This window comes from Erythrolamprus reginae, chromosome 10, assembly GCF_031021105.1.
Source record: "Erythrolamprus reginae isolate rEryReg1 chromosome 10, rEryReg1.hap1, whole genome shotgun sequence".
In the NCBI taxonomy this organism is placed as follows: domain Eukaryota; kingdom Metazoa; phylum Chordata; class Lepidosauria; order Squamata; family Dipsadidae; genus Erythrolamprus; species Erythrolamprus reginae.
Window position 1 is genome coordinate 18,588,585 of NC_091959.1, and position 26,807 is coordinate 18,615,391.

General features: G+C 42.8%; 1 protein-coding gene across 1 annotated transcript in view; it reads right to left on the reverse strand.

Moving 5' to 3' along the window:
• Positions 1-24,025, reverse strand: part of RGMA (repulsive guidance molecule BMP co-receptor a) — a 41,038-nt gene extending 17,013 nt beyond the window's left edge. The window contains exon 1 of the mRNA XM_070762094.1: positions 23,618-24,025. Within this exon, the coding sequence (XP_070618195.1) occupies positions 23,618-23,699 (82 nt within the window). The 5' untranslated portion in view covers positions 23,700-24,025. The remainder of the gene's footprint in view (positions 1-23,617) is intronic.
• Positions 24,026-26,807: the final 2,782 nt, after the last annotated feature.

Genomic DNA, 26,807 nt, shown 5'->3' on the forward strand with positions numbered 1-26,807 from the left:
TTCACTGAAAGAGTAGTAGATCCTTGGAACAAACTTCCAGCAGATGTGGTTGGTAAATTCACAGTAACTGAATTTAAAAATGCCTGGGATAAAAATATATCCATTGTAAGATAAAATACAGGAAATAGTATAAGGGCAGACTAGATGGACCATGAGGTCTTTTTCTGCCGTCACTCTTCTATGTTTCTATTTTTCTATGTTTCTATGAGAGAGGTGGGTGAATTTCAGAAAATGGAGAAAATGGTCCACCTAGAAATTATCTGATCTACCTTTGAATAAGGGGGCCAAGAGCTGAAAAAGGAGAGCCCACCTCTGACCTATACTGTCCACCCTCGGTTGAAAGGGAATCCCTGCTCTTTAAGTGCCTCCCAGCCCCTGGACCTTTGACCTGGCAATAGCAGCCAAAGAAGAACTCAGCTTCTCTCCCATCGGGCAGCTACAAAAGGCGGGAGGGCAGGAGGTCCTGCAAAACGGATCCAAAGAACTAAAGGAGAATTGCAAGGCAGCTCAGGTGGGGAAAAACTGGGCACAATGGAAGAAGTATCTATGGCCGCAATGGCAAAGATATGGCACACATGCCGGGGTAGCGGCACAAAGTGGGCACCTGCACTATGTGGGCACCTGCACCATCGCCAGCTGCTTTTCTGGTATCGGCTAGCTGGTCTTTGTGAGTGCTGGAAAATGGTGGGAAAAAACAGGCTGTTTTTTGGGGCCGTTTCCAGAAAAAATAGCCCCCCAAATAGCCGGAAAATGACCTGAAATATAGGCCTGTATGTGCCAACCAGTTGGTCTTTGGGTTTCTGGTGCTCGAGGGCAGTGTTTCCCAACCTTGGCAACTTGAAGATATCTGGACTTCAACTCCCAGAATTCCCCAGCCAGCGAATGCTGGCTTGGGAATTCTGGGAGTTGAAGTCCAGATATCTTCAAGTTGCCATGGTTGGGAAACACTGCTCTAGGGCATACACATGCATGGACCATTGAAGGGCTGCTCATCTTCAGCACTACTGGTGCACCCTCTGAGGCCCCTGGATGTGCTGATTCCAAAAATATGCTTAGTTTTGCTCTATCACATAGAGTTTCTGATATAGAAGCATTTTTGTTATTACATTATTTCTACATTTTCAATATACAGTGGTACCTCTACTTACGAACTTAATTCGTTCCGTGACCAGGTTCTTAAGTAGAAAAGTTTGTAAGTAATTTTTCCCATGGGAATCAATGTAAAAGCAGATAATGCATGCAAACCCATTGGAAAGAAATAAAAGTTTGGAATTTGGGTGGGAGGAGGAGGAGGAAGAAGAGAAGGACAGTCGCTGTCCAGAGCGAAGGGAGCGTTTCTTTTCTCTGGGCACTGGCAGAGGTTTATTCCCTCTCTAAGCGCCCAGAGAAAGGAAAATGCTTTGTTCGCTCTGGACTGCCAAAGCCTCCTTAAGCGCCAATGAAAGGCTCCTCTGGCAGCCCAGAAAAGCCCAAAATAGCCGGGATTAAAGGAGTAAGGGCTGGGACTTCGTGCCGCTCTCAAATTTCATAGGAAATTTTTCCAGGGTCGGGTTCTTAAGTAGAAAATGGTTCTTAAGAAGAGGCAAAAAAAGAATCTTAAACACCCGTTTCTTATCTTGAAAAGTTCTTAAGTAGAGGCGTTCTTAAGTAGAGGTACCACTGTATGTGGTGATTACTGTTTTCTTCATGTCACTAGTATATTTCCTATAACCTATAATAATGATGCTTATAATAATGATGCTGCGCTGTGGAAACTATGCTTGCAACAGAAAAACTATATCCATTTTTGAAATCAGAACCAAAAAATGATTCAGAAAAATACAAGGTCAACTGCGATGATTACAAAAAAATATTGTTTTGCAGAGCTGTGTAATTTCCCCAATGGATACCAGCATTTTGATCTTCAAAAGGCACCTGGTTATTTCTCTATCTCAGGAGGGGCCAACCCCCGGTCCATGGACTGGCAGAAACCAGGCGGTGCAAACAAGCAAAGCCCCATCCGTGGGATGCAGCCGGCACATGAAACCACACCTTTTCCAGTCCGTGGAAAAAAGCTCTCTCCACGGAACTGGTCCCTGGTGCCCCAAAGATTGTGGGGGCAGGAGGCTGCTATATCTCAACTAATACCCACAGATGTGTCTTTCCTTCTCGGTGGTGAATTTCCTGAACCTAATTAAAAGCCACTTAAATTTATGGCTGTCCCCCCATCCCACCCCTCCAATCCCGTGACCCGGGTATCTGTCCCGTTGTTTTAAGGTTGGATGGAGAAAACAAATCAACTGTATTGATCCGAGTGAAACATCTGCTCCTGGTGTGTGAAACAACAAGGCAACTCCTTTTTGAAATGCAGAAGGAGGCGGGAATCACGAAGAAATGCGAATTAAGCCAGTTGAAAACGTTATTTAAAAACATAAAATAGAATTTTTCTTTATCCCACACGATTCTGAAGAAAGTTGAGGATTAAGTTAATAATTACTAAATGGTATCAAACATAAAAAATAATAAGAGAAAGATATTTTAAATGTTTAGCTTTTTAAGATAATTTTTAAATTAATTATTTCTATTCATTGGATTAGAAGTGTTTTATATATTGTATTTTTATTGAAATGTTGTGATCTGCCATAAGTCTACGGAGAGGGGCAGCATATAAGTTAAATAAATAAATAAATAAATAAATAGTAAATAAATAAATACATACATACATACATACATACATACATACATACATACATGAAGGGAAATATAGACACGTAAACTTACAATCCTAAAAACTAAATTACAAAAGAAAAATACATTGTTGTAAAATTTAACTAACCAATTTATTATAATAACGAAAGAGTTTAGAATGAAGTAAGATGCCCTATATAGGCTGTTCAAAAGTTGTCATTCTCTTATTAACTGTTATATTTGTGATAAGATAGAGATATGTACGTATGTATACATTTTATTTTTTCTGCATGTTAATTTATGGTCCGTATTTGTGAGTGTTCGTTTATGTTGTGCGGGGGTTTTTTTTTTGTTAATAATTAATAAAGACTATTTGAAAAGAAAAAAGAAAACTTTTGCAAGCATGGAACAGCAACAGGATTCTTCTGCATGAATAAACCGATGACAAGGAGGCAAAGGGGGCAAAACTTCATTCGTGGCCCAACGGTTGAGTCAAAGCACCTACGGGACATCTCAATTCTCCATCTAATTTTCAGGGCCAGAAATTGGATTGGACAACTTTTTTCGTCCCCCAAATTTCTCCAGGGCAAAGAAACATCCTTCAACTCTTTGTTGATGACTTTCAGCGATAGGAGTTTTTTCCCCGAGGACCCTCCCTCCTTGTGTAAATCTTTTTTAATGGAAGAACCTGCGCAGGGGCTGTCTTAATGAAAGACGAGTGAGAGTGTAAGATTTTGCCAAGTGTAGATAGTTCTCGACGTACAGCCGTTCGTTTAGTGAGTGTTCGCAGTTGCAGCGGCTCTGAAAAAGCACCCCAACTACCTTTTTTTTCACACTGACGGCCACTGTAGCCTTCCCGTGGTCACGTGATCAAAATTTAGAATGCTTGGCAACTGACTTGTATCTGTGACTGTTGCAGTGTCCCGGGGGAAGGGGGAGCGTAGGATTACGGGATCCTTTTTTGCAATCCTTCTGACAAGCAAAGTTTATGGGGAAGCCGGCTTCACTTAACAATGGTGTTACTCACTTAACAACTGCACCGATTCGCTTAACCACTGTGGCAAGAAAGGTTGTAAAAACGGGACAAAGCTCATTTAACACATTGTCTCATTTCGCGACAGAAATGTTTGGGGCCAATTGTGCTTGGAAGCTGAGGATTTCCTATTGGCTAACTAACAAAATAGTATTTGCTATTCTTCTTTTACTCTACTTCCCAATCATCTTCCCTTCCTTCCTTCCCTCCTTCTTTCTTTCTTTCTTTCTTCCTCCCTTTCCTTCCCTTCCCCATCGTCCTCCCCTTTCTTTCTTTCTTTCTTTCTTTCTTTCTCTTTCTACCCCCATTCCCTTTCCTTTCCCCACTTCTTTCTTTCTTTTTCTTTCTACCCCCATTTCCTTTCCTTTCCCCTCTTCTTTCTTTCTTTCTTTCTTTTTCTACCTTATTTCCTCCCTCCCCTCCTCCTCTTCCTCCTTCTTCTCTCTTCTGTCAACATTCCTCTCTCCCTTATGATTCTGATTCCTTCCTTCCTCCCTCCCTCCCTCCCTCCCTCCCTGCCTCCCTCCCTTCCTTCTTTCTTTCTACTTTCCTTCCTTCCTCCCTTTCCTTCCCTTCCCCGTCGTCCTCCCCTTTCTTTCCTTATCTTTCTACCCCCATTCCCTTTCCTTTCCCCTCCTCTTCTTTCTTTCTTTCTTTCTTTCTTTCTTTCTTTCTCTTTTTCTTTTTCTGCCTTATTTCCTCCCTCCCCTCCCCTCCCTTCCCCTCTTCCTCTTCCTCCTTCTCCTCTCTTCTGTCAACATTTGGCAAAATCTAACTTTCCCTCATTTAGGGTGACCCATTTCCAAAACCATAGCGTCTGCAGGCGTAAGGGTCCTGAGCTTGAGAAGGAGTAAAAGGTTCTCTTTTCCCAACTGCCACCCAGGATGCAGTTTGATGTCGCAAAACATATGTTTGGTTTTATAATAAGGGTTTTTAGTTGTTTTATTAATTGGATTGTTACATGTTGTTTTTTATCATTGTTGTTAGCGCCCCAAGTCTACGGAGAGGGGGGGCATACAAATCCAATAACTAACTAACTAACTAACTAACTAACTAACTAACTAACTAACTAACTAAATAAAAAAAAAAAAAAAACAGAGGCCGGGAGGAATTGCCTGGAGAAATTGGAGGAACGGCATTTGCACAAGGTAACCCACAGCCTCTGGAGAGAAGGGCTGGTTAACAAGCAACGTGATAAATACGGATCTTTAAAAAACCCTCTCTTTTTCTCTACCGGAGACCCAGACAAGGCTCTCCCTCAGGGACCCATGTGTAATTTCTCCCTACTCTACTCACCCCACACCAATGCCCAAAGGCTAAAAGGAAGATGGAAAGCAGCTGAAATTGGAAGACAGATATTCCGGAAAGTTTAACGAATGTTGTTCTAAATGCCTGGCAAATCATTCTCTTTTTCCCCCCCCTAATGGAAAAAATCCAAATGGATTTGGACTAATTTTTGTGGGTTTTCCGAGCAGCTTTTGACACACACACACATAGACACACGCACACCGAAGAAAATGTCACGTAGAGATCCAGACATTCAGCAGAACAGAATTCACCAAACCTAGTTTGGGTTTTGCAATGGGCTTGGCTCAAGCCTCCCAGTTCTCTGCTTTCCATCCTCTCTGTGTATTTGAAGGATGTAATTCCTGGGATTTCATAAAACAAGAGGGGGTCTAAGGCTCCCAACAAGCTGCGCGCCCCAATACAGGTCATCCTCAACTTACAGCAGTTCATTTAATAACCGTTCAAAGTTACAACTGCACTGAACAAAATTATTTATTTATTTTATTTATTTATTCGATTTTTATGCCGCCCTTCTCCTTAGATTTAGGGCGGCTTACAACATGTTAGCAATAGCACTTTTTAAACAGAGCTAGGCTATTGCCCCCACAATCCGGGTCCTCATTTTACCCACCTCGGAAGGATGGAAGGCTGAGTCAACCTTGAGCCGGTGATGAGATATGAACCGCTGACCTTCAGATCTACAAGTCAGCTTCAGTGGCCTGCAGTACAGCACTCTACCTGCTGCGCCACCCCGGCTCATTAGCTCATAGCAAATAGCGACTGGTGACCTAAGACTTATTACAACGGTGGAAATCTCTTTGTGGCCTCATGATCAAAATTCAGACACTTGGCAACCGCATACTTATGAGAGTTGGAGTGTCCTGGGGTCATATAACCACCCCTCTCTATTGCCACCTTCAGACAAGCACATTCAATAGGGAAGCAATACAGAAAATAGTATAAGGGCAGACTAGATGGATCATGAGGTCTTTTTCTGCCGTCAGTCTTCTATGTTTCTATGATGGAAAGTGCCCTTCCAGTAACGTGAGAAAATGTTATTTTACTGAAAGAGTAGTAGATGCTTGGAACAAACTTCCAGCAGAAGTGGTTGGTAAATCCACAGTAACTGGATTTAAACATGCCTAGGATAAACATAGATCCATCCTAAGATAAAATACAGAAAATAGTATAAGGGCAGACTAGATGGACCATGAGGTCTTTTTCTGCCATCAGTCTTCTATGTTTCTATGTTTCTAAGCCAGATTTACTTAACAACTTATTTAACAACAACTTTGGTGATTCTTTTAACCACCATGACAAGCAAAGTCGTAACGGGGGCGACAAGTTCACTTAAAAAATAGTCTTGCTTAAAAACAGAATCACTGGCACTTTGCACCAGCCAGGTTTGCAAAAATATACCCTAATGTAGACCCAACCTGTTGGAAGTGTAAAACAGCTCATGGTGCATATTACCATTTATGGTGGATTTGCCCAGTGACAAGAAAATTTTGGAACATGATTAGGAACTGGATAAAAGAAATGATAGACTATGAAGTAGAATTCAATCCAGAAATGTATCTATTACGGATTTTGTCAAAGGGCAACTTACAAAAGCAAATTATTATCTTAACAGCCGCTAGATTATCACAGACATGGAAGGATGAAAATCCCCTGATAGAGAACATGGTGACCAAAAAATATTGGATTTTGCAGCAATGTGTAGGGTTACCTTAGAATTAAACAACGGTCAAGAGAAATAATATTTTACTGTGCGGGAAAAATTCTATAATTGGCTCGGGGAAAAGAAATCAATAACAATATTGTTATATAGTTTATATTTATATATTTAACAATTTATAATGAATTTATAATGTCGTTTGGCGGGCCCCAGGGGAAGAGCCTTCACTGTGGCGGCCCCGGCCCTATGGAACCAACTCCCCCCAAGAATTGCCCCCCCTCCCTGTCTTTCGTAAACTACTCAAGACTCATTTATACCGCCAGGCATGGGGGAGTTGAGATATTCCTTCCCCCTAGGCCATTACAAGTTATGCATGGTATGTTTGTGTGTATGTTTGGTTTTTATAAATAAGAGTTTTTAGCTGTTTTATTATTGGATTGTCACATGCTGTTTTATCATTGTTGTTAGCCGCCCCGAGTCTACGGAGAGGGGTGGCATACAAATCCAATAATTTATTAATTGATTATTATTTATAAAATTGTAAATATCAATATAATTGTAAACTAATAACAGTGATAGACTGACATGAATGCACAGAAATTGTATACGAAGAAACGGAAATGTTAAATGTAAATAGGCTTATGTGTTTAACTGTTTTTGTATTTCTCTTTATTATTTAAAAAACTGAATAAAAATTATTGGGAAAAAAATAAAAACAGAAATGTTGAGGTCAATTGAGGTTGTAAATCAAGGACTACCGTACTTCTATTTAGAAAATCACATTTGTCTTTCTATTCAATTTTTCCCCCTTCATCACGAATACTGTGATTTTCCTTCAAGAAGCTCCCAGAAAGCTATTGATCACTACGGGGAAACTCAAAACAGGTAAACCTTATTTAAAAAAAAAAAAAAGTCTGGCGAGTGGGTTGTATCTGATTTATTGAAAGCAATGGGTGGAAGCTGAACAAGGAGAGAAGCAACTTAGAACTAAGGAGAAATTTCCTGACAGCCAGAACAATTAATCAGTGGAACAGCTTGCCTCCAGAAGTTGTGAATGCTCCAACACTGGAAGTTTTTAAGCAGATGTTGGATAACCATCTGTCTGAAGTAGTGTAGGGTTTCCTGCCTAAGCAGGGGGTTGGACTAGAAGACCTCCAAGGTCCCTTCCAACTCTGTTGTTGTTGTTAAATGAATTTTAAAAGACTCTTTTTTGAGCTCTTTTTTTAGGGGAGGGGGATTAGTATTATTTGGATGTTAGATTTTGGGTTGTGGAGGACACCCAGAGTCTCTAGGGAGTTGGGCGGCATAAAAATTGAATAAATAAATAAATTAGAAACATAGAAGACTGACGGCAGAAAAAGACCTCATGATCCATCTAGTCTGCCCTTATACTATTTTTTGTATTTTATCTTAGGATGGATCTATGTTTATCCCAGGCATGTTTAAATTCAGTTACTGTGGATTTACCAACCACGTCTGCTGGAAGTTTGTTCCAAGGATCTACTACTCTTTCAGTAAAATAATATTTTTTCATGTTGCTTTTGATCTTTCCCCCAACTAACTTCAGATTGTGTTCCCTTGTTCTTGTGTTCACTTTCCTATTAAAAACACTTCCCTCCTGAACCTTATTTAACCCTTTGACATATTTAAATGTTTCGATCATGTCCCCCCTTTCCCTTCTGTCCTTCAGACTATACAGATTGAGTTCATTAAGTCTTTCCTGATACGTTTTATGCTTAAGACCTTCCACCATTCTTGTAGCCCGTCTTTGGACCCGTTCAATTTTGTCAATATCTTTTTGTAGGTGAGGTCTCCAGAACTGAACACAGTACTCCAAATGTGGTCTCACTAGCGGTCTGTATAAGGGGATCACAATCTCCCTCTTCCTGCTTGTTATACCTCTAGCTATGCAGCCAAGCATCCTAATTGAATAAATAAATAAATTGAATGAATAAATCAATCTCTTTTCAAAGTGATTGTTTTGCTCCTGAGTTTCTGCAGCCCGACTTGAAGGAGCACGGGGGCTGGAAAATAAGGACTGCACACGCCCCCACCCTCAAACTGCTATTCCCTTCGGGGCTAAACAAAACCTCCTTTCTCACACAGGTGTGCACAGGCTCCACCAAGCACTTGCATATCAATCAGGACGCCCATGTGAGCCAGCCCTCTTTCAGGTATTCTCACAGGACTCTGCATGCTGCAACTGTTTTTTTTTTTTTTTAAATTACTGGCACAGAAGGATTTCTGGTTGGAACTCGAGCGTTGTTTGGATCGTGCAATGCGCAACCTTTTGCTTGCTGGGCCTCTCATATACGCAAGCCCAAAAGGCATACAAGGAAAGAGCCCTGGGCGCCTCGCTCTAAATAACAACTTGAACACACAACGGAGCGCCTGCCAAAATCTCGTTGCATCTCGGGCGCTGGTGTCAATTCCAGAGAAGGGTGTGGAAATAGGCAGCCGAAAGCAGGCCGCTTCAATACGTGGGTTTCATAAACAGTGGAAGATCGGTTTTTGGGAAGCAGAGAAACGGAGAGGTGGATATTTATGGACGGGAGAATCTGGTTTGGATTCCTCCAGATCAGAGGTCTTTAATGCTGGCTTCTTTAAGACTTGTGGACTTCAACTCCCAGGATTTAGATTTAGATTCAGATTTAGGTATAGGTTTAGATTTAGGTTTAGGCTTGAGTTTAGATTAAGATCTATCTATCTATCTATCTATCTATCTATCTATCTATCTATCTATCTATCTATCTATCTATCTATCTAATCTATCTAATCTATCTAATCTATCTAATCTATCTACCTACCTACCTACCTATCTACCTATCTACCTATCTATCTAATCTATCTAATCTAATCTACCTACCTACCTACCTATCTATCTATCTATCTATCTATCTATCTATCTATCTATCTATCTATCTATCTAATCTATCTAATCTACCTACCTACCTACCTATCTACCTATCTATCGATCTACCTACCTATCTACCTATTTATCTATTGGATTTCTCTACTGCCCTTCTTCAAGGACTTCAAGGACTCCAAATCCAATCAAATTAAAATTACATAGCTATCTACAGATAAAATCCCTAGTTATATTAAAATCAATTTTACCCATTCATACATTTAGATTTATATACCACTTCACAGTGCTTTACAGCCCTTTCTAAATGGTTTACAGGAGAATAAGTATATTGTCCCCAACAATCTGGGTCCTCATTTTACCGACCTTGGAAGGATAGAAGGCTGAGTCAACCTTGAGCCTGCTGAGATTTGATCTGCCAAACTAGCTGGCTGGAGAATTCTGTGAGTTGAAGTCCACGAGTCTTAAAGTTGCCAAGTTTGCTCCATATATTTTCAGGGAGCTGTGAAGATGGAGGTTCTATCTCCCCTTAGCTGTGCTCCCCACATTCTGTTAAAGCCCTTTAGCCTTTCACCTTGACTGAAACTCACTGTCTGGATTTGTAGAACTTAGAAAAAGACTAGGTGAAAATACGGTTCATTCATGGCCCCAATTATGGAGAAGATGAGAGTAGGCTGGCTCTGCTGCTATGGACATATCCTGAGAGCAACACATTCCACTATTGCCAAGACTGCCTACCAACTAGAAGTCAATGGCTATAGTCTTTGGAGAAGGGCAGCATACACATCTAATAAACAACAACAACAACAACAACAACAACAACAACTTCATGGGCACCCAAAACAGAGATGACAAGACACCATCAGCAAAGATAAGCAAGCCGTGAGCTTGCATCCTGGAGACACAGCTGACCATGCCAAGTGTTGTTCAATGATCCAAAAAATGGATCCTACACTTTCAGAAATATGCTAGGAAGAAGGAGGAGATCATGGGGTTCATTATTGATAAACCAGCATGTACCAGGGTCGCCCAGAATGTAGTGCACCACATTTTGTTTCTTCAACAACTATTTATTGAACACAATGAAACTTACACACAAGAAAGAAGGATGTTTCTTCTATGCTCCCTATTTTTCCATGTAATCTTCATCCCATTCTATGACCTTCCTCCAGCGAGACATATATCCATTGTAAGACAAAATACAGGAAATAGTATAAGGGCAGACTAGATGGACCATGAGGTCTTTTTCTGCCGTCAGTCTTCTATGTTTCTAAGTTCTGTTGGGAGAATTGGTGCTAGACTTATGGTTGGGGGTCACCACAACACGAGGAACTGTATTAAGGGGTCGCAGCATTACAAAGGTTGAGAACCACTGCCCTAGTCCTTTTCTCTAGATAGCTTTCCCATTCACTGCCAGCCCAACAAACCTGGATTGGGCTCCGAATTTTCCAGCTCCTTAAAACTGGTTTGGAACCTACCTCCTGCTGCTATAAACCACACACATACACACACACACCACCCTTGTAAGTACCCAGGGTGATTACGGCAGGTGATTAAAACAGAAACAAAAGCGTTGTGGGATCACCCTCGTAATTACAAAATTTGACAATTGCAGGTTGCAGAGCTCTTGGAAAAAAACGTTTTACAAGCAATTTCCAGCTCTCCTAAAGAGAAAAGGCACCGCTGCATTTACTACAGAGATGGGCAAGATAAGTTCCCTTCGCAGGGCATCTAACTAACCCCAATAGAGAGGTCAATTTTCCTTCCCAGCCTTAATTTTGCAACCCTTCCAATTACTCTGGTTTCTAATGCTTACCCCTCCCAAAAAGCCTTCCCACGCGCATCAGATCTGCCGGGCCGATTCTCTTCCAGGTGTCAAAAGCCACTTGGTCTTCCTAGCCCGTAATTCCAGTCTGGATCGCTCCAATCCGCCCAGCAACTCACTTGCTTCCCTCAAACTAATACCAGCTCGGCCATCCTGAAATTCTTCCTCCCTTCTTAAAATTCTTCCTCCCTTCTTGAAATTCTTCTTCCCTTCTTCCCTCTTTTTTCCTTCTATCTTTCTTATCGTTTTCTTCCCTTCCCTTTTTCTTTCTCTTTCCTTTTTTTCCCTTTATTTGTCAATAATATTAATACAACTATTTCATTCATTTCATTTCATTTTATTAGATTTGTATGCCGCCCCTCTCCGTAGACTCGGGGCGGCTCACAACACAATAAAAACAGTTCCTGACAAATCTAATAATTTACAATTTTAAATTTAAAATAGTTAAAAAAACCCATTTTTAAGCAGACATACCTACAAACATACCATACATAAATTATAAAGGCCCAGGGGAGATATCTCAGTTCCCCCATGCCTGACGACAAAGGTGGGTTTTAAGGAATTTACGAAAGGCAAGGAGGGTGGGGGCAGTTCTAATCTCTGGGGGAGCTGGTTGCAGAGGGCTGGGGCCACCACAGAGAAGGCTCTTCCCCTGGGGCCCGCCAACCGACATTGTTTAGTTGACGGGACCCGGAGAAGGCCCACTCTGTGGGACCTAATCGGTCGCTGGGATTCGTGCAGCAGAAGGCGGTCTCGGAGATATTCTGGTCCGATGCCAACTATATATTTTATATTTTATATCTATTATATATTATATGCTTTTAAATAATACCAACAGCACTATGACCTTTCCCTTTTTCTTCTCTTTCCTTTTTTTTTTCTTTATTGTCAATAATATTAATACAACCATATATTTTATATTTTATATCTATTATATAGTATATGCTTTTTAATAATACCAACAGGACTATGACCTTACTTGTTATGAATACCAACCCATATATATATTATTGACTTGTTTTTACTCTGTTTGTTATTTCTTTCTCTTATATTTGTAATAAAATTGAATAAAGATTATTTAAAAAATAAAAAAGAAATTGGCACCCAAGGAAAAAAAGGTTCGCCAACACAGTAGTCCCTCACCTATCACTGGTGTTACGTTCCAGACCTGGCCGCGATAGGTGAAATCCACGATGGGAAATTTATCGACTAATAGTACTTATTTAAGTATTTATATTGTAATTGTTTGGTAAGTTTTCATTGTTTTAAGTGTTTATAAACCCTTCCCACACAGTATTTATTTTAGATACAGTATTTAAATACAGTATTTACAATTTTAGATATTATTATTTTTTTGAAAAACCTGCCGATCGAGTTCGGCGGGCTGTTTAAATCTGCCGATCGACTTCCTCAGAAACCCGCGATGAAGTGAAGCCGCAGTAGGTGAAGCGCGGTATAGCGAGGGACTACTGTACTTAATTCAAGTATGCTCGGCTGTATTTTTCTGTTTTCTGGCATTACAAAAAGGGACTTTCTGCCTTCTTACAACACACTGAGCATAAAGCAGCCTGCCTCTTTTCAGCTTAGCATGTGCCTAAATTCCCTTTTGCATGGTTATTTTATGGCTCAGTGCGTTGCGTGAACACAATAATCTAAATTGCTTAAACCTGCCTACCTTTGTTGAAGAGAGATTCAGCGAAGGAACAACTACTCCCGAGTCTTCCTTCGGAGAGGGGTGGCATACAAATCTAATAAATTATTATTATTACTGTTCCTGCAGCAGTCAAGAGGCCATTACGAGTAACAAGCTGATCCACCATGAATTTCTCCATCATGTTTTGAAATCAGGCAGATTGGCAACACTGCGACTGTATAGCAATAGAGTTTAGACTTTTATACCACTTCACAGTGCTTTACAGACATCTCTAAGCAGTTTACAGAGTCAACATATGGTCCTCAACTATTTGGGATCCTCATTTTACCCACCTCAGAAGGATGGAAGGCTGAGTCAACCTCGAGTCGGTCAGGATCGAACTCCTAGCAGTGGGCAAAGTTAATTTGCAATAGCAGTTAGGCTTAGCACTTCACAGAGCTTTACAGCCCCTCCCTAGCAATTTACAGAGTCGGCCTCTTGCCCCCAACAATCTGAGTCCTCATTTTACCCAACTCGGAAGGATGGAAGGCTGAGTCAACCTTGAGCCAGGTGAGAATCGAACTACCTGCAGTACTGCATTCTAACCACTGTGCCACCACAGCTCATATACAGGTAGTATACAGATGGTCGTCAGGTTACAACCATAATTCAGTCCAACATTTCCATCACTAATTAAGAGAGTGGGTAAGTACCTTCCAACAGTTCCCATCCTGAAATCCCATGACCCCCATTTTGGGTGCTTGGAAGATTAGCTCAATTTATCGGACAACTGTGTTAAATAAATGAATACTTTATTGTCATTGTACGTATATACACAGTATGCCCATGCAACGAAATCCGTATGACGCCAAAAACCAATCAGTCCAAAAAGGTTAGGATGAGAAGAGTCTCTGAGAATGTTGTGCACTTTTCTAAAACAGCGAGATGTGAAGATATCGTCCAGGTCTAGTAGCTGGAGCCCAACGATATTCTGAGCAGTTCTAATAATTCTATGTAAAGAGCAGAGTGTATTCTAATTTTGTTCTTATTTCTTTGTTCTAATTCTGTGTTACCCTCTCTACCAAGAGGGGCAGCATAGAAATCTAATTAATAATAATAATAAAAATAAAAATAAAAAAATAATAAATAATAAATAATAAATAAAAATAAAAATAATAAATAAAAATAATAAATAAAAATAAAAATAAAAATAAAATAAATAAATAAATAATAAATAATAATAATTGAAGTGACTCACTTAGCAACTGTAGCAAGCCGGATTGTAAAATGGGGCAAAACGTTGCTTAACCAACTGCCTTGCTTAGTGGACAGTGGGCTTCAATGGTAGTCGTAATTAGAAGGCTACCTGTATTTCCAGCTTCTTCCCCGCAGTTTCTTTTAAATTTCCTACCAAGCAACATTTGTGGAACTTCCCCCTTCACACGACACTCATTCCTCCCCATTCCCAAGATTGGGCCTACCATCTTTTCACATCACCAGGCTTCAGTTAACACTTCTATGTTACCAGCTGTTGACATTCCCCCTTCCACAGCATTTACTCAGAAGATAACTGGAGTTAAAACAACTCCTCTACCCTCAGTCTGCAAATTCATTGATACAGGACTTAAAGATGCCTTGCGTACTGCATGAGTCAAAAAGAGGGCCAAGGAAATACTGACCCCTAGCATCCTAAGCATAAATTGTTTCAACTCCTACCCTCAAAATGACGCTATAGAGCAGTGATGGCGAACCTATAGCACGGGTGCCACAGGTGGCACGTGAAGCCATATCTGCTGGCATGTGAGCCGTTACTCTAGCTCAGCTCCAACATGAATGTGTGTGCTGGCCAGCTAATTTTTGCCTCGCACAGAGGCTCTGGGAGGGCGTTTTTGGCTTCCAGAGATCCTCTGGGGGGATGGGGAAGGGCGTTTTTATCCTCCCCTGGCTCCAGGGAAGCCTTTGGAGCCTGGGGAGGGCAAAACACGAACTATTGAGCCCACCAGAAGTTGGGAAACAGGCCGTTTCTGGTCTCCAGAGGGCCTCCTGGGGGCGAGGGAAGCTGCTTTCGCCCTCCCCAGGCATTGAATTATGGGTGTGGACACTCGTGCACGGGCAATAGCACACATCCACGCTCTTTCGGCACCCGAGGGAGAAAAGGTTCGCCATCACTGCTATAGAGCACTGCACACCAAGACAATTTGGTCAGGCATCGGACCAGAATATCTCTGGGACCGCCTTCTGCCACACGAATCCCAGCGACCGCTTAGGTCCCACAGAGTTGGCCTTCTCTGGGTCCCATCGACTAAACAATGTCGTTTGGCAGGTCCCAGGGGAAGAGCCTTCTCTGTGGCAGTCCCGACCCTCTATAACCAGTTCCCCCCTGAGATTAGAACCGCCCCCACCCTCCTTGCCTTTCGTAAACTCCTTAAAACCCACCTCTACCGTCAGGCATGGGGGAATTGAGACATCTCCCCCGGGCCTATACAATTAATGTATGGTATGTTTGTGTGTATGTCTGCTTTAATGACGGGTTTTTAAAAATGTTTTTAAATTATTAGATTTGTCTTGAATTGTTTTATTGTTGTTATGAGCCGTCCCGAGTCTACGGAGAGGGGCGGCATTCAAATCAAATCAAATCAAATCAAATCAAATCAAATCAAATCAAATCAAATCAAATCAAATCAAATCAAATCAAATCAAATCAAATCAAATCAAATCAAATCAAATCAAATCAAATCAAATCAAATATAAATAAATAAATGCATATATAGTTTATGCATGGAGTGATTGTGTTGCATGGTTTTAATGTTGGGTTTTTAATGATTTTTAATATTATATGTGTTATTTTGTTGTGAGCCGCTCCAAGTCCAGAGAGAAGGGCGGCATACAAATCTAATACATTATTATTTAGTAAATTATTAGTGTTTGCTTGTTTGTTCAAAATAAATAAATCTGGTTGGTGTCAAGCAGTGATGTGTTCCTATGGGTACAGTCAGGTATACAGAACCGGTAGAAAAATTTTGATCAGGTACACAGATCTGGTAGAAAAATTTTGATTTTTTTTTTCTTTCCCCCCCCTTCTGAGCTCTGGGTATGTTTTTCCTATAGCAGTAAATGAGGTTGAATGTGTATCATTTTAAAAGAGCTTTGTGTGTGTGTGCGTACATACACATACAGTTTATATATTAATGTATATTTTTGTGTGCCTGTGTGTAATATGTATGTACAGATATGGCATATATACATAGAATTAAATAGTATATTTTGGATGTTCAGTAATAGTAAATAGTTAGGGAAATTATATCTCTTTGAGGAGAGAAGAGGCCAGGCACCCTAACCCAAACCCTTGACGTGAGTGATGTCAAGTTGGCCACCTTTAAGCCAGTCAAATGATTGTCAAGCCGCTTCCACCTGGTCACATGGATGGCAAGCCACACCCACAAAATAAGCCACGCCCACAGTGTGGTAGTAAATTTTTTTTGCAGCCCTTCACTGCCCTGGTTCTGGCCCAATGTGACTGAACAGGGGAAGGGCAGGACAACACCTGATCAAAATACATGGAGAATAACTGCATTTGTAGGATGTCTACGGAAATTCTCAATTATCCAGGTCATAGTTGTCCCCAAGGTGCTTTTCCAAAAAGGCAACTGGACTTTCTGGTTTTGTTTTGTTTTTCCTTTTTTCTTCTCATCCAAGAAGCTGCTTCTTTGGTTTTGCATTTTCTGGAATTATTTTTAACTGAATGTGAACTCGAAGGGATGCTTTTTTTAAAAAAAGTTTCTATCCTGGCCCCGAAGCCCTTTTGACCCCTGGAGTAGATTACTCAAAGAAAAGTTTGGAAAGCAAGGGAAAAAAACCACCACCCTCTCTTGGCATCCAGGAATCGAGCATTTGCAAACTTGCAAAATCAAGGAACAATTGTGCAATCTACAGCCTATCTATTGGTAAAATAATTACTATTATACTCCTACAAAAAGGAAACTCAAAATGGTGTTTAAAAACAACAACAACAAAGCTTGCAGCAATGTTGCTCAGAGATAAGGAGGGGGGCATTTAATATGGGGTGACTTCAGCCCTGTAGGTCCTTAGAGACCCACTGATTTATCAGAGCATAAGCCTTTGCAAATTCTCATCTCGTCACACCCCCTTCACACCCCCTCTTCTGCCGCAAGAAGTGTTGAAGGCTGCAAGCTTTCCAGACCTTAAAAAGAGATTAAATAACTTTGCAAAAAGTAATGAAGTAGTCTAGGAAGACTGTGAAAAAAAACACATCTTCACAAGTCTTAGTTATCTGAAGTGAATGAAGAGGGCCATTAACCCCAGGGAAAATAATAATACCAGCAAGGATAGTCTGGCCCTAGCAGGAGGAAACAAAGGCATAAATGAATCTCCGGGACCACCTTCTGCTGCATGAATCCCAGCGACCAGTTAGGTCCCACAGAGTTGGACTTGTCCGGGTTGTCGTTTGGCGGGACCCAGGGGAAGAGCCTTCTCTGTGGCGGCCCCGACCCTCTGGAACCAACTCCCCCCAGATATCAGAGCTGCCCCCACCCTCCTTGCCTTTCGTAAGCTCCTTAAAACCCACCTCTGTCGTCAGGCATGGGGGAACTGAGACATTCCCTTCCCCCTAGGCTTATAAAATTTATGCATGGTAGGTCTGTATGTATGATTGGTTTCTTAAATTGGGGCTTTTTACATTACTTTTAATATTATATTTGTTCATATTGTCTTTTTACTGTTGTTAGCCGCCCCGAGTCTACGGAGATGGGTGGCATACAAATCGAATAAACAAACAAACAAACAAACAAATAAATGCATGAATGCATGGATAAATAAATAAATAAACAAACAAACAAACAAACAAACAAACAAATAAATAAATAAATAAATCCTTTGCCAGAAATATCCCTTTTAGTTAACAGGAAGATCCTTTTAGTTAACTGCTCTCCAAGAGATTACAACCAAGATGAATTGGGCAGAATTTGAACCCAGCCAAGCAAAGTCGATGTTTTTTTGGAACAAAAAACATCATCTACAGTAGACCTAAGATTTCTTCGTTGCTCCTTTCCCTTCCTCCCCCATTTAAAAAAACACAACAAAACACTGCCAAGTCAAAAGAATACTTTCTGGGTTCCCCACCTCTTTTTATTATTCATTCCTATTTGGGCTGCTCAGCCTGAGAATAAGGAAATGGATGCGCAAACAACGCCCCAGATCGAAAATCAAGTTCCTTCTTGCAGGGCGATTTGGAACATGACTTGTGTTTTCACCAGAAAAGAATTTAGTACCAATAAAGGAAAATCTCTGTAGCTCAGAGTGGGAATGGAAGGGTCCCTGGCTGTTCTCCTCAGCTAGGTGGGTTTCTTGCAGATGTTTCATCACCCAAACTAGGTAAATCATCACCTATCATATCTATCTATCTATGTATCTATCTATGTATCTATCTATGTATCTATCTATGTATCTATCTATGTATCTATGTATCTATGTATTTGTTTTCTATGTATCTATGTATCTATGTATCTATGTATCTATGTATCTATGTATCTATCTATCTATCTATCTATCTATCTATCTATCTATCTATCTATCTATCTATCTATCTATCTATCTATCTATGTATCCACCTATCTATGTATCCATCCATCTATCTATCTATCTATCTATCTATCTATCTATCTATCTATCTATCTATCTATCTATCTATCTATCTATGTATCCATCTATCTATGTATCCATCTATCTATGTATCCATCTATCTATGTATCCATCTATCTATGTATCTATCTATGTATCTATGTATCTATGTATCTATCTATCTATCTATCTATCTATCTATCTATCTATCTATCTATCTATCTATCTATCTATCTATGTATCCATCTATCTATCTATGTATCCATCTATCTATGTATGTATCCATCTATGTATCTATGTATCTATGTATCTATGTATCTATCTATCTATCTATCTATCTATCTATCTATCTATCTATCTATCTATCTATCTATCTATCTATGTATCCATCTATCTATGTATGTATCCATCTATCTATGTATGTATCCATCTATGTATCTATGTATCTATGTATCTATGTATCTATCTATCTATCTATCTATCTATCTATCTATCTATCTATCTATCTATCTATCTATCTCTATCTATCTATCTATCTATCTATCTATCTATCTATCTATCTATCTGTGTATCTATCTGTGTATCTATCTGTGTATCTATGTATCTATCCATCCATCCACCTACCTACCTACCTACCCACAGTATCTGCAGTGTTTACAGTATCTATCTATCTATCTATCTATCTATCTATCTATCTATCTATCTATCTATCTATCTATCTATCTATTTTTCTTGTACGCTGCCCAATTCCCAAAGGAGTCTGGGTGGCTTCCAATAAATAAGAACAATACATAAAAACAGTATAAAAACATTAATAAATATCCAGCCAAATATACATACTAGCATTGATGATGTTACCAGTTTGGGTAATGAAATGTCTTCAAACAACAACCACCGCCAAACCTAGAGAGCACCAAGAACCCCTCAAAGAATTTTGGATTTGCTTGGACTCCATAGCTCCTTCCCAAAGATGGAGATGGGCAGTTTAAGGAAAGAGGAGGGAAGCTATGGCAAATCTAGACAACATATTAAAAAGCAGAGACGGTACCCTGCCAATAAAAGTGTGTATAGTCAAGGCTGTGGTTTTCCTGGCTGCAAAGTATGGCTGTGAAAGTTGGACCATAAGGAAGGCTGAGCCCCAACATATTGAGACCCTTGAACTATGGTGCTGGAGAAGACTCCTGCGAGTCCCTTGGACTGCAAGGGGATCCAACCGGTCAGTCCTAGAGGAGATCCATCCTGATTGCTCTTTAGAAGGCCAGATCCTGAAGATGAAACTCAAATATTTTGGCCACCTAATGAGAAAGAACGACTCACTGGAGAAGAGCCCAATGCTGGGAACAATTGAGGGTAAAAGAAGAAGGGGATGACAGAGAACGAGGTGGCTGGATGGAGTCACTGAAGCAGTCGGCCTGAGATTAAATGGACTCCAGGGGATGATAGAGGACAGGAAGGCCTGCAGGAACGTTGTCCATTGGGTCATGATGGGTCAGACATGACTTTGCCACTAACAACATCATGGCTATTTCCTAAAGGATTATTGGTTCTGTTATCCATTTCATGAGAAGTATAGTGAAGTTTGAAAAGTTAAGAAACAATGGTGGTGGGGAGGGGAGTGAATATAGTTCGTGCCACAGGCAGCCAGATGTTCAAACAGGAGTTGGTGTTTTTATCCACCTATTGATTTCTTCCCAAAGACTAGGGATAAGTCAGGAGGTTATTGTTGTTGTTGTCATTTAAGATTTACTCTTCAATTCGATTCATAGTCTGGGGCTGGTAAAAACTTAACATTTAAGTCCTAACCAAAGGCCTAAGAGCTATTAATGTAGCCTCTGAATACACAGGCCGTTCCAAGTAAGATGGTTTTCCGCAAAGTCAGACTATTCAGGTCTAATACGTTCAAAATTTTCATGTGTTTAAGAAGACCTTTGGGTATTGATCCAAGGGCTCCTCCCTTGGACTTCAACTTCTCCCTCCACAATCGCTCAACTTCAATTGTCAAATCACAGATATTATTTTTTCCTAGCTTTTCCTCTTCGATTCGGGCATCACCTGGCGTTATTGCAAAAACGATGCACCCGCTGTTTTTATTTTATTTTTATTTTCCACAATGGTGATTCCAGGTGTGTTGTGTGCCAGTTCTCTGTCTGAGAAATTTTTGGAACTGAAAAAAGTCCCACTGATTTTCGACCCCTTCGTTCATTTGCAAGAACTTTTGGCAACTTTGGTGGCTCCCATTGGATTATTATTATTATTGTGTCTGCACACTCAAGCAAAACACACACACACACACACACACACACACACACACACACAGGTGTTTGTAAGCTGGATGGTCTTTGTTTCTAATATAAAAAAAATGCTCCCCTGGCAGTTATCATTTCTCACCTCCGCAAAAGAGGTTTTGCAGAAAAAAAAAAGAAAAAGAAAAAAGCCACTCAGCAGCCTGTATCAACAGACAAATTATCCCTCGCGCATTACCCCCTTTCTCCTGTGTGTCCCCCTCCTCTCCCTCGCCTGGAGCCGGTGGGGAGGGGAGGGGGGCAGAGAAAACAAGCCCAGCGGCCACGAAATCGGAGAGTTTTGGAAGGGAACAACTCCGCCAGTGTGAAGTTACGCTCCCTTCCCCCAACCCAAAGAAGCATGCAGGAATTTGCAAAGCAGGATCTGCCAGAAACGCTGTGAAAAAGCAGTGGGGGAATTCATTGGAAACAGATGGCGGGGTTTTTTTTCCAGCCCTGATGCTGAACATTTCGCTCCTTTCCCCCCAGGACTTCGTGAAAACAAACTGGGGGGGGGGGGGGGCTGGTGAAGAAGAGGAGGAAGAGAAGAAGAAGATGATGATGATGAAGAGGAGGAGAGAAGCGAAGAAAGGAGGAGAAAGGAGACGAAAGAGAAGAAGGGGAAGGAGAAAGAAGACAAAATAGAAGAAGAAAGAGAAGAGGAGGAAGAGGAGAAGAAAGGAGAAGAAAGAGGAGGAAGAGAAGAAGAAAGAGGAGAAAAAGGAAGAGGAGAAGTGAAGAAAAAGAAAGAGAAGGAGGAGAAAGGAGGCAAAAGAGAAGAAGAAAGAGGAGGAAGAGAAGAAGAAAGAGGAGAAAAAGGAAGAGAAGGAAGTGAAGAAAAAGAAAGAGAAGGAGGAGAAAGGAGGCAAAAGAGAAGAAGAAAGAGAAGAAGAAAGAGAAGAGGAGGAAGAGGAGAAGAAAGGAGAAGAAAGAGGAGGAAGAGAAGAAGAAAGAAGAGAAAAAGGAAGAGAAGAAGCGAAGAAAAAGAGAAGGAGGAGAAAGGAGGCAAAAGAGAAGAAGAAAGAAGAAAGAGAAGAAGAAAGGAGAAGGAGGAGAGAGAAAGAGAGAGAAAGCGGGGATTCTGGAAATTAAATACACTCGCCTGCAACTAAAGCGAAGGAAAACTCGCAAATAAACAAGAACGAGGCAACGGGAGGGAGGGGGATGGGAGGCGAGGAAGGGGGGGGGAGAATCAAGAAAAGAGATCAAAACATTCCCAGCGCCTGTGTTTCCCTCCCCCCAACAGCTGTCCTCCTTCTTTGGGCTTTGAAATAATATTACTCAGATCAACATCTGGCAACGTAGCTCAAAGCACAAGAAACGAACACAAGCGCAGGTCCCAGCCGGGAAACCATTCGGCCGGCACAACAAGCCTTTCACACACTTCTTTCCACCCCCCTAACCCCGACCCCACCGCCAAAAAGCGGGCCTCCACATGTTCATTCCTTTCTGCTTCATTCCCGTCTTCTCCCGGCCCCCAAGTTGCGGAGAACAACAATCAAAACTGGCATTCAACGGAGCAAAGTTAAGTCCGGCTGTCAGGTCCACGGCGCCATCTTCCTCCTCCGCGCGCCCCCCCCGTACATCCCACCCCACAAAATAATAAAATAAAATAAAAATTCTAACTTCTTTCCAAAGCCCGAAGAAATTAAAATCAAGGCGATCGGCGACCACGCGCGCGCAACGATTTCCAGAGACTCCTTGTTATTATTTGTGCAAACTCTTTACATAAACAACCCCCGAGAAGGCGAACCGGGGACTCTCCAAACGAGGAGCAGGGAAGCGCCTTCTCTAGAAAGAAACCTTCTCCAAAAGGACCCGGGTTCAGAAAGGGTTTGGCCGAAAAACCCACGATTTAAACGGCGAGGTAGGGGAGGATCCGATGGGCCTTTTTGGAGACCGGGAACATCACCGGGGACCCGAAGGAAGAGATCTAAAAGAAGCAGCAGATCCTCCGAGGAAGGCGGGATCTTTGGGGTAGATCCCTCGCCAGGTCCAAGGATCCTGTTGAGGAACCCGGAGGTCCAAAAACCCAGCGCTCCGGGAAGGACCACCGGGAAGAGAAAACTTAAAAAAACAACCGCCGCGTTAAATTGCGCAAAAGCGATTTTGGCAAGGTCCCGAAATCTCGGAATAGCGAAGGAAAGAGGGGTTGGTTGCCTGCCTCCAAAATCACCCCATGGCTTTGTTTTGCCCCCACCCCCCAAATTGTAAAGGCAGAGCCCCCCCCAGCCTCGCCAATTCGCTTCCCAGCCAACTAAACTAAGAACCAGCGGGGTTCTTTTCCAACTCTTCCCAAATGTACTTTCTTTCTCTTTTTTTGGCGTGCGCTCCTCTCTCGCCTCTCGCCAGGGAGGCTTTTGAAGGGGACTCCGTCTTAGGCGACAGACAAAAGCCGAGCGAAGGAATAACTACCATATATAAGGGAGACATTTATTTTTAAAAATTAATTAAAATAAAAAGAATAAAACAGCCTGTCCGGGATGGAGGGCATCCGGCTGGGTTTAAAAAAAACACCCGGTGCTTTTTAAGAGGGACCAAGGGGCCGAAGGACGAGGCCTTCCTTGAGGGGGGGGGACCAGCAATCCATCTTGGTTTTGCAAAAGACCCTCCTTTTCCCCCAAGTTTCTAAGATTTTTTTTTTTAAACCCCAAAAGCAGACAGACAAAGCCAAGGGACGCGGGGAGAGACCCGGCGAGGGTTCCTTACCTGCGGGGAAGATGGAGAGGCACAAGAGGAAGAACTGGATCACTCCGAGGGCTTTGGCGCTTGCCCCTTTCCCCATAACCATCCATCCAGCTTCAGATCTAACCACTAGGCTCTCCCTGCGAGAAGAGTCGGTTTCCAAGGAGAAGGAGAGTCGGGGCGGAGAAGGAGAAGGAGAGAGAGAGAGAGAGAAGAGGGAGGAGGGAGGAGGAAGAGGAGGCACGGAAGGAGAGAAGAAAAACCGGGATCAGCAGAAGAGCACACAGAGACAACGGAGCAGCAAGTCAAAATATTGTAGAGATATAGAGATATATATAAAGGGGGAAAGGCAAACGGGAGCGTCCGGTGGCGCAGCCAACTTCGGCAGCCGCAGCAACTGAGCCTGGTAGGAATGGCCTCCTTCTCCTCCTCCTCCAACCCACCCCGCCTCCGTTTCTCTTCCCTGCAAACAGCCCCGGCCGTCAATCACTCCTCCCAGCCTTCCAATGAGCTCCCGGGCTCGGCTCGGCGTGTCTAAGCCACCAGGCGGAGGATCCCGCCTGCCCAGGCATACAAATACTGTACACACACACACACACACACACAAAGCGCAGCCCGGGTGCCAACCAATCGCGCCCAAGGCAGGAAGCGAGGCGGTGGCGGAGCTTGGATGCCAGGCGCGCCTGTTGGGGAGGTTTGGGGAAAGCGAGCTAGCGAAGGCTGCGGGGGGCCCCGGCCGGAACCTCGGGAAAGGCGGCCCGTTCCGCGCAAAGGGAATGCACGCGCGCACACACCCCAAAACACCCACCCAGAGACACACAACACACACCCACACAGACACAACACACACAGACACACAACACGCACACAACACACAGAGACACAACAGTGACACATAACACAGAGACAACATGCACACGCACACACACACACAGAGAGACACACAGCAGGCACACAACAGACACAACAGACACAGAAACAACACAGAGAGACACATAACACAGAGACAACACGTGCACATGCACACACAACACAACACACATACACACAGAGAGACACAACAGGCACACAACACACACAGACACACAACACACAGACACAACTCACAGAAAAAGACACAGACACACACCACACACCACACCACACCGAGACACAACATGCACACAACACACACACAGACACAACACACAGAGGCACATAACACAGAGACAACACACACACATGTCTCTGAGAGTCTTCCCAAAAGGGTGGCATACAAGTCTAATAAATAATAATAATAATAATAATAATAATAACAACAACAACAACAACAGCAAAATAATAACAACAATAATAACAACAATAATAACAACAATAACAACATACATACAACACACAGATACACAACACGCACACAAAGACACACAACACACACAGACACAACACACAGACACAACACACAGACACATAACACACACATACACAACCCACAGACACAAAGAGGGGAATGGGAGAATGGCCGGGGTTTCCTGGAGTGGTGTCTGCAACCTATCAGAACAGAATAACTAGGAAGGGATCTGGAAGGTCATCTAGTCCAGGGGTCCCCAACCGCCGGTCTGCGGACCAGTACCGGGCCGCAAGGCATGTTGCACCGGTCCGCGGAGTCAGCAGCTGCTGTGGAGCCGGCGAGTGCCAAGCTGTTTCCTGTCTCTTTCCCCTCACGTTCACTTGGGACCGCCATTTGCCTCGGGCTGAGAAAACCTTTGCTTGCTTGCTTTCTTCCTTTCCTGTCTTTCTTCTCTCGTCGAAAGTGGTCTATTTCCTCCTTGCGAAGCCCTTGCAAAGCCCACGCTCTGCCTGCAGCTCAAACGAAAAGGCTTTGGCATTGTGCAGCTCTTTTTTGCTAGGCTCCCCCACCCTATTCCCGGGGTCCTGGGTGGGAGCGAAGCCAGGGGGGGGGGTGTGACCATGAAACCCCCACCACCAGCTCTGGTAATTTTCTTTTGGAAGGATTCCTTGCTGCAAGAAAATTACCAGACCTGGCAGTGGTGGGCGCTCCAAGCAGGCAGCGATCGCAAAGGAAGGTGACTGTGTCCGTGGAGGCACCTCCCCCTGCTCTGGGATTCCTTGCTGCAATCCCAGCCGGAACGGGGGGGGGGATGTCCTCTGGAACTGCTGAAGGCAAACGGCGGTCCCGAGTGAACAGGAGGGGAAAGAGACAGGAAACCGCCCCCTCCTAACCTTCCTCCCTCTGTCACCTCAACTCCCCCGCAAAATTAAAAAAGGGGGGGGAGAGAGACAATGGAATGATAAGCTAAACCCCCTTTCCGCCCCCACCGGGCCATAGAAAAATTGTCTTGCGGAAACTGGTCCCTGGTGGAAAAAAGGTTGGGGACCACTGATCTAGTCCATCAAGGGAGGTGAAAAGCAGCAGGTTCTGCAGAACCAGTAGCGGAATTTTTTAAATAGTTTGGAGAACCTGTGAATGCCACCTCTGGGGGGGGGGAGTTTCCCAGAAGTGGGGTGGGAATGGAGATTTTGCAATATCCTTCTCAGTGAAGGGCTGCAATTTTTTTACTGTGGGCGTGGCTTATTTTGTGGGTGACCTTTCAGCCATGTGACCGGGTGGGAGTGGCTTGATCATGTGACCAGGGAGTGGTGGCTTAAAGGTGGCAACTTGACGTCACTCCTGTCAAGGGTTTGGGTTAGGGTTAGAATGACACCACCACACACCCAAGCAGGGGACCATTTCTGAAAGATGGAAGTCCTGTCTCTACTTGAAAGCCTCCAGTGATGAAGCTCCCACAACTACTGAAGGCAACTTCCGGTCCATGGGTTGGTTCTCTCTGTGTCAGAAAATTCCTCCTTATTTCCAGGCTGAACCGCTCCTTGTTTAGTTTCCATCCATTATTCCTTGTCTGGCCTTTGGGGGCTTTGGAAAATAGCTTGACCCCTTCCTCCTCTCTGTGGCAGCCCCTCAAATATTGGAAGACTGCTGTCGTGTCTCCCCTGGTCTTTCTCTTCACTAGACTTGCCATGCCTCGTTCCCGCAACCGTTTTTCGTATGTTTTTGCCTCCAGTCCCTAATCTCTGGGACCACCTTCTGCTGCACGAATCCCAGCGACCAGTTAGGTCCCACAGAGTGGGCCTTCTCCGGGTCCCGTCAACTAAACAATGTCGTTTGGCAGGACCCAGGGGAAGAGCCTTCTCTGTGGCGGCCCCGGCCCTCTGGAAC